Source organism: Pelmatolapia mariae, linkage group LG3_W, assembly GCF_036321145.2.
Source record: "Pelmatolapia mariae isolate MD_Pm_ZW linkage group LG3_W, Pm_UMD_F_2, whole genome shotgun sequence".
Lineage (NCBI taxonomy): Eukaryota > Metazoa > Chordata > Actinopteri > Cichliformes > Cichlidae > Pelmatolapia > Pelmatolapia mariae.
The window spans coordinates 87,844,375-87,858,532 of NC_086229.1; the positions used below are offsets into that span (position 1 = coordinate 87,844,375).

Here is a 14,158-nt window from a genome sequence, read left to right on the forward strand (position 1 = left end):
GCACCTGACCACCAGGATTGTTTATGTGTGTTGTTAATGTTTGTTTTTCTAAGAGTGCATGTAGAGGATTTAGCAGAAAACAGACAAGTGACATGAGAAAATAAATAAGAGATGCAGTGTTTATGGAATAGTTTAATATGGGCTCACTAGCTGGCCACTATTGAGCTCATAGTAAGTGGAGTGACATTGCTTAAGGAAAGTCACCGATTAAATTGTGGAATAAATTGGGATGATTCATGATTTGGGACAAATTATGATAATAATAAGAGTGATTTAATGACTGGAGAAAACCTGCACATGACATTTGTCTTTTATGCTGAATACTTTATTACTTTATTGATTGAAAATGTGAAGTTTGATTTAAAGACTTTGTCTTCCAGGATACAAGCTCCAGGTGGAGCTGGGAGTTAGACAAGCTAAACATTTAATTGCTGACTAATGTTTTTACACAGGGTTACAGGTTGGAGTGAAGCTGCTCCAAGGGACAAACCCTGGAGATTGTTTTAGGGAGACTGTGCAACATTCTTGTACATGTCTCGTTGGGGAGTTGACACATGGCAGAAGCCATGTGGCGAGAGGAGTGTCATTTTGATTTGCAGGTGTCGTGAGGTGCCATGACGAGAAGGAGTGACTGAGAGGATCGTCCACAAGATGGAAGCTGAGGCCTGGAGAGAGGCTTCAGAAGGATCGGAGATCGCCTTCAGCACAGAGAGCTGTGCTACTGAGCTTCCAGGAGATCGTCATGAGGAGACTTTTGCGCAGCAAAATCTTAAATAAGATGAAAGACTTTCGATGTTGACGTTGAGGAAGACAACTAAGGTGTACGACGTGCTCTGCCTTTAAAATCTTCAGCAGCGTTGGAATCGTGAGAACCTGAGGGGGCGTGCCAGGCTCCAAAAAGTGACAGCGCAGAGGAGGTCCAGCGATGGACTTGTGGTTCTGTGAACAGCACAAATGCCAGGTGACTGTGAAATAACTAACAGCACTTTTTCCACAAGTGAAGCCGTAACTTACTATCCTACCAGATTAGCTCTAGTTGCTTGTGCTTTACCTCCATGCATGAGATCAGTATGTGCAGCAGCTTAAGCTGTACAATGTTTCAGGATATAGTTTCACCTTTTTGACATTGTTAGTTCAACACGAGGTAGATGTCTACTACTGCAGACTAAAATTACATTTCTGTCACCTATAAGACGCTTGTCTTTAATGTTGCTGTTACTCTCATAACCATACATATAACCATAAAGTGATGCACAATTCTGAATCCGTTACACCTTTTGTCAACGAAAGAAGAGGGCACTTCTCATGAGTGTAGACAGCGCGTAGAGAGGGGTGTAAGCTGAGGGATGATTTAATAGCTGTGCCACTTGGTGAGGGAAAGGTTTGGTTTGTTGATGGTTTGAGCTTTACAGCAGCAGAGGGACAGACTAAAACAGGTTTTACTGTAGTAGATAGTGAGAAAGTTATCTGTACAGGACAACTAGCATGTTTCATATTTGCTTGAGCAGCAGGGATGCTAGCTTTAACGGAAGCGTGTAAAACTGCAGAGAAATAAGATGTGACGATATACACTGATAGCCAGTATGCATTTGCTACATTATATTTCTTTGTGATGCAGTGGGTGAGACGAGGTGTGACAGCCTCTACAGGGAAACCTGTAGAACACCCAAACTTTTGCAAAATCTGCTGGAGGCAGAGTTTTTACCCAGTAGAATTGCCGTTTGTAAATGTGTAGCACACATGTGAGGGAAAGATCCAGTTGCATTAGAGAATGCTTTTGCAGATAAGATCGCAAAAGTAGTAACTTTAGGAGAACATGTTGTTAACATTTTAGCAATGCAACACCAACAGACGTTGCCTATTATGCGAGGTGCACTGGCAGCCATGCAGGGCCACTCGCCTACTGCAGGAAAACAGTGTGACTTACAGAAGGAGCGAGCTTGCAGGATGGTGTTTGTTATCTGTGTGATGAACCAATACTGCTTTAGAATTTGTATAAAACTGTTGCTATTTTGCGCCATGGGCTTTGCCATGTTGCAACAGGAGGGAGATAATGAGTAGTTTATACTTTAAGATTAAAAACCCTTAAAAAAACCCTTAAAAAAAAACCTTTTTGTAGGTCATGTATGATATGTTCAAGCACAATTCTCGGGGTAATTTGAGACCTAAGAGAGGGAAATTCCCTAGACCTAGTCACCCATTTCAAGTTATTCACATGGACTATAGAGCTGTCCAGCTGTAATAACTATGAGTATTGTTTAGTGATAATGGTCCACATTTTGTAAATGAAGTGATTAGATTAATGGCACAACATTTAGGGATAACACTAAAAACATCATTGTTCATATCACCCACAAAGTGCAGGGGTGATAGAGGAACTAATGGAACAGTAAAGTTAAGACTTAGGAAGAGGCGCAGGACATGGTTAAACGGTATAGAATTAGTTAAGATGTATATGAATGTACATGCGGATTACTCCAATAGAGAATGGTCTGACTCTTTGAGATTATATATGTTAGAGCATTTAGAGTTCTAGTCTTCTGTAGTGATGATAGAGAAGCAGAAAAGAGAGCATATTAGTAGATTAGATGCTTTAAAATGTTTTAAAATAAAGAAGTCTTGAGAACAAATGATCTGCCAGATGATTCTGTTCTCCGCAGGAGCAGAGTCTGAAGTCTGGAGATTGGATGTTGATAAGGCCATGGAGAGGAAGTGCTGGTCCAGTCCACAGTGGAGAGGTCCATATCGGATGCTGCTGACAACGACCACAGCAGTGAAGATTGCTGAAAGGATTACTTGGATACATCAAGCGCACTGCAAGAAGGTGACACACATCCAGGCCGGATCGGGGTAAGTGGCAGGAAGACCGGGTACAAAGGGGGGGGAAAGCCTCCAGGGCCCCTCGTCTCAATCCGGTGAAGAAACCAACTGAGCCACAGGTACTCATCAGAATGGCTGGGAATGTGCTGTGCGCCTTCTTGTGCCTGTGGACCCAGAGTGGGATGACAGGAGCGCACTGGGACAGAGCAAACCACACCCAGTACCCGCATGGGGTTTCAACCAACTACTGGTGGCAGTTTGTGAACACGACCGCTCACATAAAGAACGAGACCAATGGTTATGCTTGTGATGCCACTGTCTACACATTCTTCTGGACTGTGGCCATATAGCATCACTGAGAGCGAGACAGTTGTTTGGTTGCCTTGGCAACACATCCAGGAGTAAACGTGGAACACTGCCAACTTTTCAACTTCTGAACCTGAATGGACGGTTGATTCACCAGTAGCTGGAAAGGTGAACTGCTCTGGTAAGACAGACTTGATAGTCTGACTCAAAGTGTCTGACTCGCTGCAGGACATTGAACAGCTAAATGAACTGGAAACAGGCCAGTTGCCTATGTGTATGAAGGGCAATGGATTAGTCCACGTTGGAGATTTACCATGGAACTTGTACAACATCACCTATTCTTTGTGTCCTCTGCAAGAAGGATGCAAACAGAGAAGCCTTTTGTCTTCATTTACATCACGAACACTTCTCTAAGCTGGTTGAGGCTTTGAGCCAAGAAGATCAAAACAGTTTGATCCAATTTCCTTTACAAAGCTTTTCCTGTGGTGACAACAGGACAGGAGAAGAGTTGTAAATGCGGATAATTTACTAGTTGACTCTAACCCCCACAGGATGCCTACAGTGAGAAGATTTGGGGGGTTGATAAAGTCATAAAGAAGGGTGTTGACCAGGCTACAGCTTTGAAGTTAGCTGAGCGCCACATGGACAAACGATAAAGTCAACTGATGTGTTTGAATGTCTATGTCTGTATACAGTTGTATTGTAGTGACACATGATTTTTTGAGTATGTTGATCATTCTTGTTTGACTGTTACATTCAGTTGTTTACTTGCAGGAATACATAATGAATCGCATGACAGGAGTAGATGCACCACAAGGCTGGATAGTTTGGTTAATGTCTGGTCCTTGGTGGCATCTTCTTTTGAAAATATTAATTCCTGTTTTTGGACTGTTGACATTTGATTTGCTTATGTATAGGATGCATTTTACCGTGTATAAGATCAATGCGAACTAAGATGATTCCTAATACATTTGTTAATTATGTACTTTTACAACAGTATGAATTGACTGAAATGAATGACATGACAAAAGTCTGTGTATAAATGACGCCTGCGCTGAAAATGTCAAGCAAGAGGTGCTAGGCTAAGAATATACTACACAGGAATAATTTGGAGCATAAAAATCACAAAACAGGAGGGAATGTTAGAGTGAATTGTTAAATGTTTGTCATTTTTATGCTTACCATCCATTTCTACATTGTAAAGCAATTCCACAGTCCCCCTCCCCAGATTCTTGAGTTTTTGGGTGAGGGGCTGTAGGTTTGATTACAGACACATCCTATCTGGAAGGTCTGTTTGATGTAAGCTTCCTGCCCAGCAGGAGGTCTCTCACTCACACACACACACACACACACACACACACACACACACACACACACACACACACACACACACACACACACACACAGTGCCTCGTCTTTGTAACCAAGGGGGGTTAAGAGGGGAGGTACGTGTTGTAAACTATTGTGTGAACTGTAACAGTTTGTCAATAAATAGCTGCGAGGGAAGCTGCTCTTTGACGGACTTTGGGCTGGAGACAGGTTAGGAGCGTGAGCTCCAAGAGCTGGTTCTTGACCAAAGGCCTCCCTTGCGCAAGTAATCGATCGAACGCTGTTGCCTTGTTTTTCTTTCATGGGAATAAGTCCTGGATACAGCGGGGTCTGAGTTTAGACCCAATAATAGCATTACTGCCCACAGAGCCTCAAAGGTTAAGGCGCAGACACGCCGTGATGTGGATGAGTGGCTCTCTTTAGCACGCTTGTTTTGTTTGATTCACTAAATTGGGCTCACATTTTACTGATTCCATTCATTCCTCGTATGTTTTAAACCCTTAAAGCACTTTGACAGGTTTTGATATTCTTTTGAAAATTCATGTGAACTCAAGCTGTCAGAACTGTAATGTATGCTTTGATAATTGCCCACATTTGTCATTTTGAGGATTATCCATTTGTTTTAATGAATACAGCAAAAAGAAAAAACTAACAAATCAACAAACGCGGCTCCTAATAAGACAAAACCTGATGATGCTGCAAAACGCAGTTAAGTGAGAGGAGGCTGTAAAATGGAATAACTGAAAAGTGGCAGTGTACAGAGGTGGCGTCCTCACCCTCTGGGTATCCGTAGAGGTTGTCAACAAAGTTGGAGATGGTGTAGTCGAAGGCCGCAGCTGAGATGCCGTCGTTGTCCTCACTGTCGTCCACAAACTTCAGCCCCTCTCCCTGGTTCACTCCTATCAGGATGTCATAGTTTAGGAACTCCCCCTGGTGGAGAAAATAAGGAAGAACATGCTGAGTGCTGGAACAGAGCCTGTGTGCATCACAAGTCTACAACAGGAAGTGCAGCTGAAACACAGCTTTGGGAATTGGCAGCATTTCATTTCCCAGTAAACAAAATAAAGAATAGCTGTTGGCATGAAATTCCTACTATAAACTGTAAATACTGCAATATATGCAGGGTTCATACACATTTTAGGGTCAAATTCAAGCACTTTTTAAGCACATTCAAGGTCCATTTTCAAGCTTTTCCAGCACATTACCAAAAAAAGAAAGCATGTTTCACTTTGCATCACCTCAGTAAGACCATGTAAACATTTAAACAAATCATCTTAGGTCGACTTAAATGTCTTTTGTTCCCCTTTTGTTAAAATAGAAAAATGCACCACACAAATACAGTGAAAAAGGAAATGGTTGCCTTACATGCATATAGTGTACAAGCCCAAAAAACACATTCCTCTTAAAAATTAAGACGTGCAAATGTGAACAAATCAACTTGTTAGAGATATTCATCTCCACTGTAAATAAACAACAACCCAGAAAACAGGAAAACTGCACCAAACACCACAAACACCAACAAATTAATGTCTTCTCATCAGATATTGATGCTTCTTTACTGTGTGACACAAAAAAAATAGGAGACAGATGTTTGTTTGTTTTTTTGTTTTTTTTAATTAGTTAAACACCCACGCCCAGAAAAATGGGGGCATTTCATTTTCGAGCAGGAAGCTCCCCCTTTTTGTTAAACCCTTTAGATGATGAGAGTTTTTTAATTAAATACATATTCATTAATAAATATTCCCTTTTATAAAAAGTAGGATAATTTAAAAAAAACCTTTTATTATAGCTCTATTGCGTAGAAAAAAAAACTTGTCTTGTTTTCTGTTATATAATATTAGGGATGTTTGTGACAATTAATTTCTTAATCGGCTGGACTAACCGATAGTCCACAACTAGGAAACACTGAAATTTTAAGTTAAGCTTGAAAACAGTTTAAAAAAAAATACCCCATTCCAAAATGTCTTGTGACAATCTGATTGGCTTAGAGAGTGATGATGTCATAGGGAGATCTTAAGAATCTTAAGTCCTTTGATATTTTTCCTTAAATAGGGGTGAGACACAGCAAGTTTTAGTTCGTTTCAGCAGCATCTGTGTTTGCAGCCTACAAAACGTTCACCACTGAAACATTTGGAAAGCTCTTCAAAGTCATCGTATAGAAACTCCAACATGTTTCCAAGAAACAAACAAGCAATTCAAAAAGATTACGCCGCCTCTCCTTCCTGGCGTGGCCGGCCAATTTCCCCAAATGGCGTCTCATCCTTCCAAAGGGCATTAGAGGAGAGTAGGAAGGAAAACTACCTTCTCCAGAAAAAAATGCAACGAATTGAAGACGAGAAACTTCAACTGGAGGACAAGTGTAGACGAATGGAAGCCCAAAATAAAGAGCTGGAAGAAAGACAACAGCGCCAGCCGGACATAAAAATTATCAATGAGGGCTGGGGAATAAAGTTTGCTCAGGCCCGAGAGCAAATTGTGCACCTCATTAAAGAAAATAAGGAAAAGAGCGCGGAACTAAAAGAAATGACCAACCAGCTCCAAGACAAGAAAACGATGACTGATAAGATACAAAGGGATCTCCAACACATCGACCAAATGGATCAGCTGCTCCAAAGACAGCTCCGTGAAGTTGTGGAAGAAAAGAGAAAAATCCTCCAACAGAAGGAAGAGCAGGACAAAAAACAAAGAGACATGCAGCGTGAACTGAAGAGCATGCAGGTAAAATACCGAATGCTGAAAGAAAGCCTGGATGAAACGCTGCGCCAAAACAAAGACCTTCTTCAACAGAAAGAGCAACAGCAGGAAAGACTGGAAGAAGGAAACCGTATCGTCCAGGACTTTGAGTCTAAAAATCTAAAACTGCAAGAGTTTTGTAATCAGCTGGAGGACAAAGCAGCTAAAGTGGAAGAAGAAAAGGACAAACTGGAGAAACGCTGCTCACAGATGCAGAAAAGGATCGAGCAAAATGCGAGAAACAACTCTGAGCTCGTTAAGGGGATTTTGGTGGAATTCAATAACTTGAAGCGTGAAAACACTCAAATGCAGGCGCAAAAACAACAACAGGACAAAATACATGAAGACCTGCAGCTCACGCTCCAGGAAATCCAGAAAAGAAACGAGCAGTTAGAAGACAAGTACAAAGAGGTCCAACAGAGAAATGCAGACATGCACAAGGACAAGCTGATACAGGAGGCAACATCCAAACAACTCAAAGACAAGCTTGAAGAACAACAAGCAACATTAGAAGAGGTGGAACAAAGATGCCAGAAACTTGAAAAGCAAAACACAGAAACAATCGATGAGCTGAGAAATCTCATCCTGGAGAAAAAGGCGCTCGTGGAAAAGTGCATGAAAAAAAAGAAAAAATGGTTCCACTTGTTCCGGAGGAGAGACGCTACTGCTTCCTCACCTGATGTAGCCTCGTCTTGCTCCACCTCTGCTAACCCCCCCAACCAGTCCCGGCAGTTGACTGTCCCCTCCTGAGCCTGGTTCTGCCGGAGGTTTCTGGCCGTTTAAAGGCAGTTTTTCCTCCCCACTGTCGCCAAGGGCTTGCTCAGAGGGGATTGTTGGGGTTTTCTCTCCTCTACCTTTTTTCTTCATTTACTTGTTTAACTTTTTTCATTATTACTTCATTTTACCTTTTTTCTTCATTTACTTGTTTAACTTTTTTCATTATTACTTCATTTTACCTTGTTTCTTTATTTACTTGCTTGTTTAACTTTTTCTTTCAACTTATCTAAATAATAAACCAATTAAATTTATCCTTTGAGTATTTTTCGTCTCATCTTTACAGAATGTTTCCAAAACATTTTCAAACATTCAGATCTGTCTTTTATTTTCTTCTTGAAACCTCATAAATGGTGAACTAAAAACCCGGAATATGGTTTGAAACATTGTTTCAGCTGAAACCGGCATAACGTGCTTGAGTGAGTGTGTGTGTGTGTGTGTGTGTGTACCTACACCACCAAAAATGGGAGCAAAAGCGAGGAGATCATGTTTAATCGGTTATAAGAAAAGGTCAGAAATATAAGTGCCGACATGAGCAGTGTCCACAGAAACCTCTGAATCTCAGCTCAAAGCTCATATAAACCATTTCTACAACCAGCAAACAAAGCAAAGACACCAAACAGTTAAAAGAGCAGTGACGTAACCACGAATCTTTGGTCAGGTAATATCCATATTTTGATTGATGATTTTCTGGAGTTAAATGTGAACCGAAGCATATTTTCAAAGGTGTTATATGCTATAAAATACTTTTAAATAAAATCATCTCTAATTAATTAGGTGTGGGAAATAAAAAAATCTAATTTTTCTATGTTTGAGTCACAGTAACTTTTAGTTACAACACTTTCAAGCACATTTAAGAACCACATCTGAAATTCAAGCACTTTTCAAACCTTGAAAAGACAATATTAAAATTCAAGCATTTTCAAGGATTTCAAGAACCCTGTATATGACTCTTAAGTCCATGATCTTCATCATATTGCTTGTTCTGCAGGTCACGGCTTCAAGTCTGCAGTGTCGATTAATGCATAGAGCTGCAAAACTCACACTTCTTCCTCTCACACACAATATGTCACTGTAGTGATTTTCACGTTACTGCTTTCTACACACCTTTTGTTTGATTGTTTTCACCTTACATAAAACACTTCCCCCGTCTCACAAAATGACTTTCACATTAATGACACTGATTGCATCTGCAACCTCTTCAAAATGTAGCATTTATTTAATCAAATAATAATAAAACTTTTGAAGAATCTCTTTTGTAATTAAAAATCCTGGTCAACCAGCAGTGGTTACTCAAAATAATAATACACACAAATCAACTTCTTCAGTTTTTCACTTAGAAGATGATCCAAAATACCATCTGGATGGATGAATAAAAAAGAATAATAATTTTTTATTCTTGTCACATGAAAATATTCCAATCGAACTGAGAAGAGAAACCCGCTCTTTGAAAACCTCGACAACTCTGTCGGCTTTGAATGACAGGATCACATCTTGCTGCTTTAAGGTTCTGTTCCAGCTTAACATTTTCCAGGTCTGACTACATTTAGCTTATTTGCTACTGTGTCTTGTTGCTTCCTGTTTTATTTTGGTAGCGATTGTTAGAAGAAAGCTGCTCTCCCAGTTAGTTTTACTTGTCCCAGTCAGATCGTTCTTTGTCTCTATAGTTGTGTCTCTTCTTTGCGTGTACTTGTGTTTATACTTTTCTTTAATAAAGTCTTATTTGTTTGCTTTTTGGGCTTCTGGCGAACGCTCATGACATCACAATAGAAACTTCTCAGTGTGTCTAAAGTATACCGCCCCGATCATGTACATCACCAACACTGCAGTTATTTTCTCTGCTTTACAGTTTGGTTAGTTTTGGTTTCACGTCACGGCTGATCCCAGGAGTTCTCATCACTTTGCTTGTTTAATAAAACACAACAGAGATGTGCAGCTACTGTTATCAGACCCTCACCTGCTGCATGAGAATCTCTGGATCATCAGGAACTACGTCTCCGTCCACAACAGGCCCAAAGGCGATGTGATAGCGGGCCGGCTGGATGTCTTGGTCCACCAACTCTCTGAAATTCTTGCGCCTCAGGCAGTCAACGAGGTCAGCCGTCTCTGCGTAGGTGCAACCCACCTTCCGTGCCAGGATCTTGAGGGGTTGGTAGTTAACGGACCAGCTGGAGATGGCTGTGCCACTATGCGCTATGGCCCTGTGGCTAATCAACGACGTTGATTAGCTGCGTATATACGAATGTGAATCGCATTATTGGCTGGACTATGGGATAAGGTGGCATCGTTCTAATCCCATACTGGAGCAGCCAGTCACTTACTGACTAACACTGCAAAACAGAATTGTTAAAGTATTAATTTTAATTTCAATTCAGGTTAGAGGGTTTTTTTGTGCGCAACGCAGATCTTCTGTGCGCAGAGACCGTGCCAGCAGTGCGCAATTGCGCACGCGCGCAGCTTAGAGGGAACATTGATGCCAACCTCTTGGAGAGTGTTGTTCACTTGGTTGGCTGTTTTTAAGGGGTTCACCATGGAATTGATTCTGCGTTCATCCATCAGTGTTGTTTTCTGTGGATATCCAGTTTGTTTGTTTTATGTTTGTGTTTGGGCGGGGAGGGGGGGAGGGGGGCGTCACAACAAAACGAGAAAGTTATCCTTGTCTTAACTTTTTGAATAGAGAATGGTAATAATCTTTTTGATGTTTTATTAATCATAATCATATCATAGTGTGTATGACAACTAGTTTACTTAACTATCTGTTACTCTCAAATGTAAAGGATAATTAATAAAATTAAATTAAAAAAAAAAAAAAAAACAAGCTGTGAATCTACTTCATATTTCATGCTGCCTCCTGACTTTTTAGTGACAAAAAATACAGAGAAATTCAGGAAAACAAATTCAGGGAAACTACACCTCCTGCTGTCCAAACAGGTATGAACACCAAGATCACAATACTGGTGTATCTTCTTAATTATTACTGTTTTTTAAACTCAATTTTTATTTATTTTTAATCAGCAGTGAAACATCCTTCACTTCCTCTATTCAACTGTACCCGCATGTACAAACATATACTCACATTAAAACTACACAAAGCAGCCATGAATGTCCAGCAGCAGCATGTTACAGAAAGCAAGCATACATACATATAAAGGAAAAGTATACATGAGCAGTCTTTGGCCTTATGTGAGGCAGTCTTTTGGTCTCCTTATCCCTGTGCCGTCCATAGATATGTGTGTGTGTATGTGTGTGTGTGTGTGTGTGTGTGTGGACGGGTATTAACATCTTCATGGGGACCAAAAATTGGTAGTTTACTATACTTGTGGGGACAATCAGCCCTCGTGGGGACCAAAATCCCGGTCCCCACGAGTTTGAAGGAATTTTTGAGACTCAAAATGTGGTTTTAGTGTCAGGGTTACAATTAGGTTATGGTTAGGTTTAGGGTCAGGGTCAGGGTTAGGCATTCATTTTTGATGGTTAGGGTTAGGGTAAGCGGCTAGGGAAAGCATTGTGTCAATGAGATGTCCCCACAAGGATATAAATACACACACGTGTGTGTGTGTGTGTGTGTGTGTGTGTGTGTGTGTGTGTGTGTGTGTGTGTGTGTGTGTGTGTGCGTAGAGAGAGAGAGCTCTTAAAATTAGGTGGTGTTCTTCATTGTAATAGTAAAGGTAACATGGGTCCCCACCGTTTCTCAAAGACAGGTTTCTGTAGTCTGAGTATGTAATTTGTTCCATCAGACAGACATCACACACTCTCTGGATCCATAGATTATATGTGGTTTTAATCATCTGATAGTTTTGCATTTTAGGGCTGCAGTGAGTAATATATTTAGCAGGTAAGTTGTGGCTTTGCAGTCAATATGTTCTGCAATCCTTCCCAACACTGCTACTGTAGGACTTAAGGGAATATTTACCTTGGAAAACGTCTTTGAGAGCATCAAATATCTGCCTCCAGAATACACAGAGTTTAGGGCAGAGCCACAATATATGAGTATGGTTGGCAGAGTGTGTCCCACAGTTCCTCCAGCATGAACTCAGATGTGTTGGACCCATCTTAGCAGTTATTTCTGGTGTTCTGTAGAATCTGGTGATATTGTTCCATTTAAACTCTCCATGTGTTTGAACTAGTGGTTTGCTGTGCTTCAGTACATATTTCCCACCAGGTGTCGTCAGGTATTTCTTTCATTTATTTCTGCCTCCCATCTTTCCCTCATCCTCAGGGAATTATGCTTAATCATGGATGAGCCTGCGTTATAGATTTTACTAATAGTCTTCTTGTCTCTGTTTCTGATTTGTTTACTTTTTAGAAATTCTTCATTAGGTGTGGGGTTGGCAATGTTTCCCCAGCTTTTGAGTGCCGTCAAGAAGGACCTTAGTTGTAGAGATCTATAAAAATCTGTCCTGAGGAGATTAAATTCATTCTTCAGATGTTCAAATGTCTTAAAGTTCCATTGTTCCAGTATTTCAGTACACTATGTGCCCATGTTTTAAACCCAGTATCTGAGTTATTAGAGGAAAAGGTTTTCATAGATCCTGTGCTTGATAGTAAAGAAAGATACTTTGGTAGTCCCAGTGCTGACTGAATTTTATTCAAACTTTTTAATGTATTTTTGTCCAGGTTGCCATTTCTTTTACGGGTTTTTCAACGAAAGGTAGTGTTTCCAGTGTTTTGGGACATTTACTTTTTTCTATTTTGAGCCAGCGAGTATTTATATCATTTTGCAACCATGTCAGCAAAGGTTTTATTTGTGCAGCCCAGTAGTAATATTTAAAATTAGGTACATTAATGCCCCCCTTTATTTTGGGCAACTGCAGGGCTTTGAGTCTAATTCTAGGCTGCTGTTTAGCCCACATGAAGCTCGAAATTCTTTCATTCAGCTTATCAAACATTGTCTTCGGGATTTCAACTGGTATCATCTGAAATAAATAGAGTAGCCTGGGCAGAACATTCATACGGATATATTCAACTCGACCTAACAGAGACAGGGGGACAATAGACCACTGCTCTAAATCACTGCTGATACGCTGAATAATTTTATTATATTTTTTGTCAAACAAGTGGTCCAAGTGTATGGGAATGAAAGTTCCTAAGTATGTAATACCCTCTTTAGACCATTTGAACTCACTTTGTACTTTAATATTTTCTGGAATTGTGACATTTATATTTATTGTCTCAGTCTTGTCTATGTTAACCTTGTAAGCTGAGTAAAATTTTTTTTTTTAGGTATGATATTGTAGAATTGGGTTTTGTTATATATAATATTATATCGTCAGTGTAGAGGGATATTTTATTTCATTGTTCCTCTGGATAGCAGCATGACTGGCAATTCCTTAAATGGTCTGTCTGTGGTTTAGAGTGAAAAAAATGCATTGAGCATTTCTCAAACAACCAAGGAACAGACAGGACAACTGCTCAATTACTTTAAAAAATATATATATTATTTGACTAAAAAGCTATTTGAGCAACAAAAATCACAGACAAATGGTAGGATGTGTGATGTGTGTGTGCCAGTGAAGTAAAATTTGTAGCTGAGCATCAAATATAAAATAATTAGGTCAGTGTCAGGGAATATGAAAGACAGTCACTTCTTTTATAAAAATGAGTGGAGATGTAATGAATTGTGTTTAGAAATCAGCACTTATGTGTCACAAAATTTGTTCTTCATGCACTACGTTACTTTGTTTTTCACACAATTTCACAAGTTTCAAAACGTTTGTTTGCAAATAAACAAAAGTTTAGTGTTGCAAGTGGTGCCACTGTTAAAACCTTTGACTATAACTGTACTACCTGACTAACTGGAGGAAATTACTAATAACAACCCCAGTGTGCCCACAGCTGTCTGCAGCTATCTTTGGCAGAGGTGCTAAATCTTATCTGAAAATTGAAGAAACACTCACACATCTCACACATCTGCTTTGGTAGAACAGCTTACAGGGATCACTCCCTTTGCTTCAGCGCTTGAGTTTTGTTTTAGCCTCACGCTACACAGTCAATTTCTCCGAAACTTAAGATTTCATTTTGGACTGAGAGGACCGACACGATGGCTCAACAGTGACAATGGATTTTAAGAGATTAAGCAAAATAATAAACATCTGAAAAAAGTGCTGCGAGCTATGGATACAATGCAAAAGTACACCATCAAACACAGAGGAGTGTTGTAGATCTCTGGATTTAATAATCAGAAAACCAACCTCAT

At 40.1% G+C, this 14,158-nt stretch overlaps 1 protein-coding gene across 1 annotated transcript in view; it reads right to left on the reverse strand.

The window, feature by feature from the left end:
- Positions 1-14,158, reverse strand: part of LOC134624049 (neuroligin-2-like) — a 28,635-nt gene extending 14,477 nt beyond the window's left edge. The window contains exons 1-3 of the mRNA XM_063469037.1: positions 14,154-14,158; positions 9,920-10,169; positions 5,232-5,385 (exon numbers count right to left, since the gene is read on the reverse strand). Of these exons, the coding sequence (XP_063325107.1) occupies positions 5,232-5,385; positions 9,920-10,169; positions 14,154-14,158 (409 nt within the window). The remainder of the gene's footprint in view (positions 1-5,231; positions 5,386-9,919; positions 10,170-14,153) is intronic.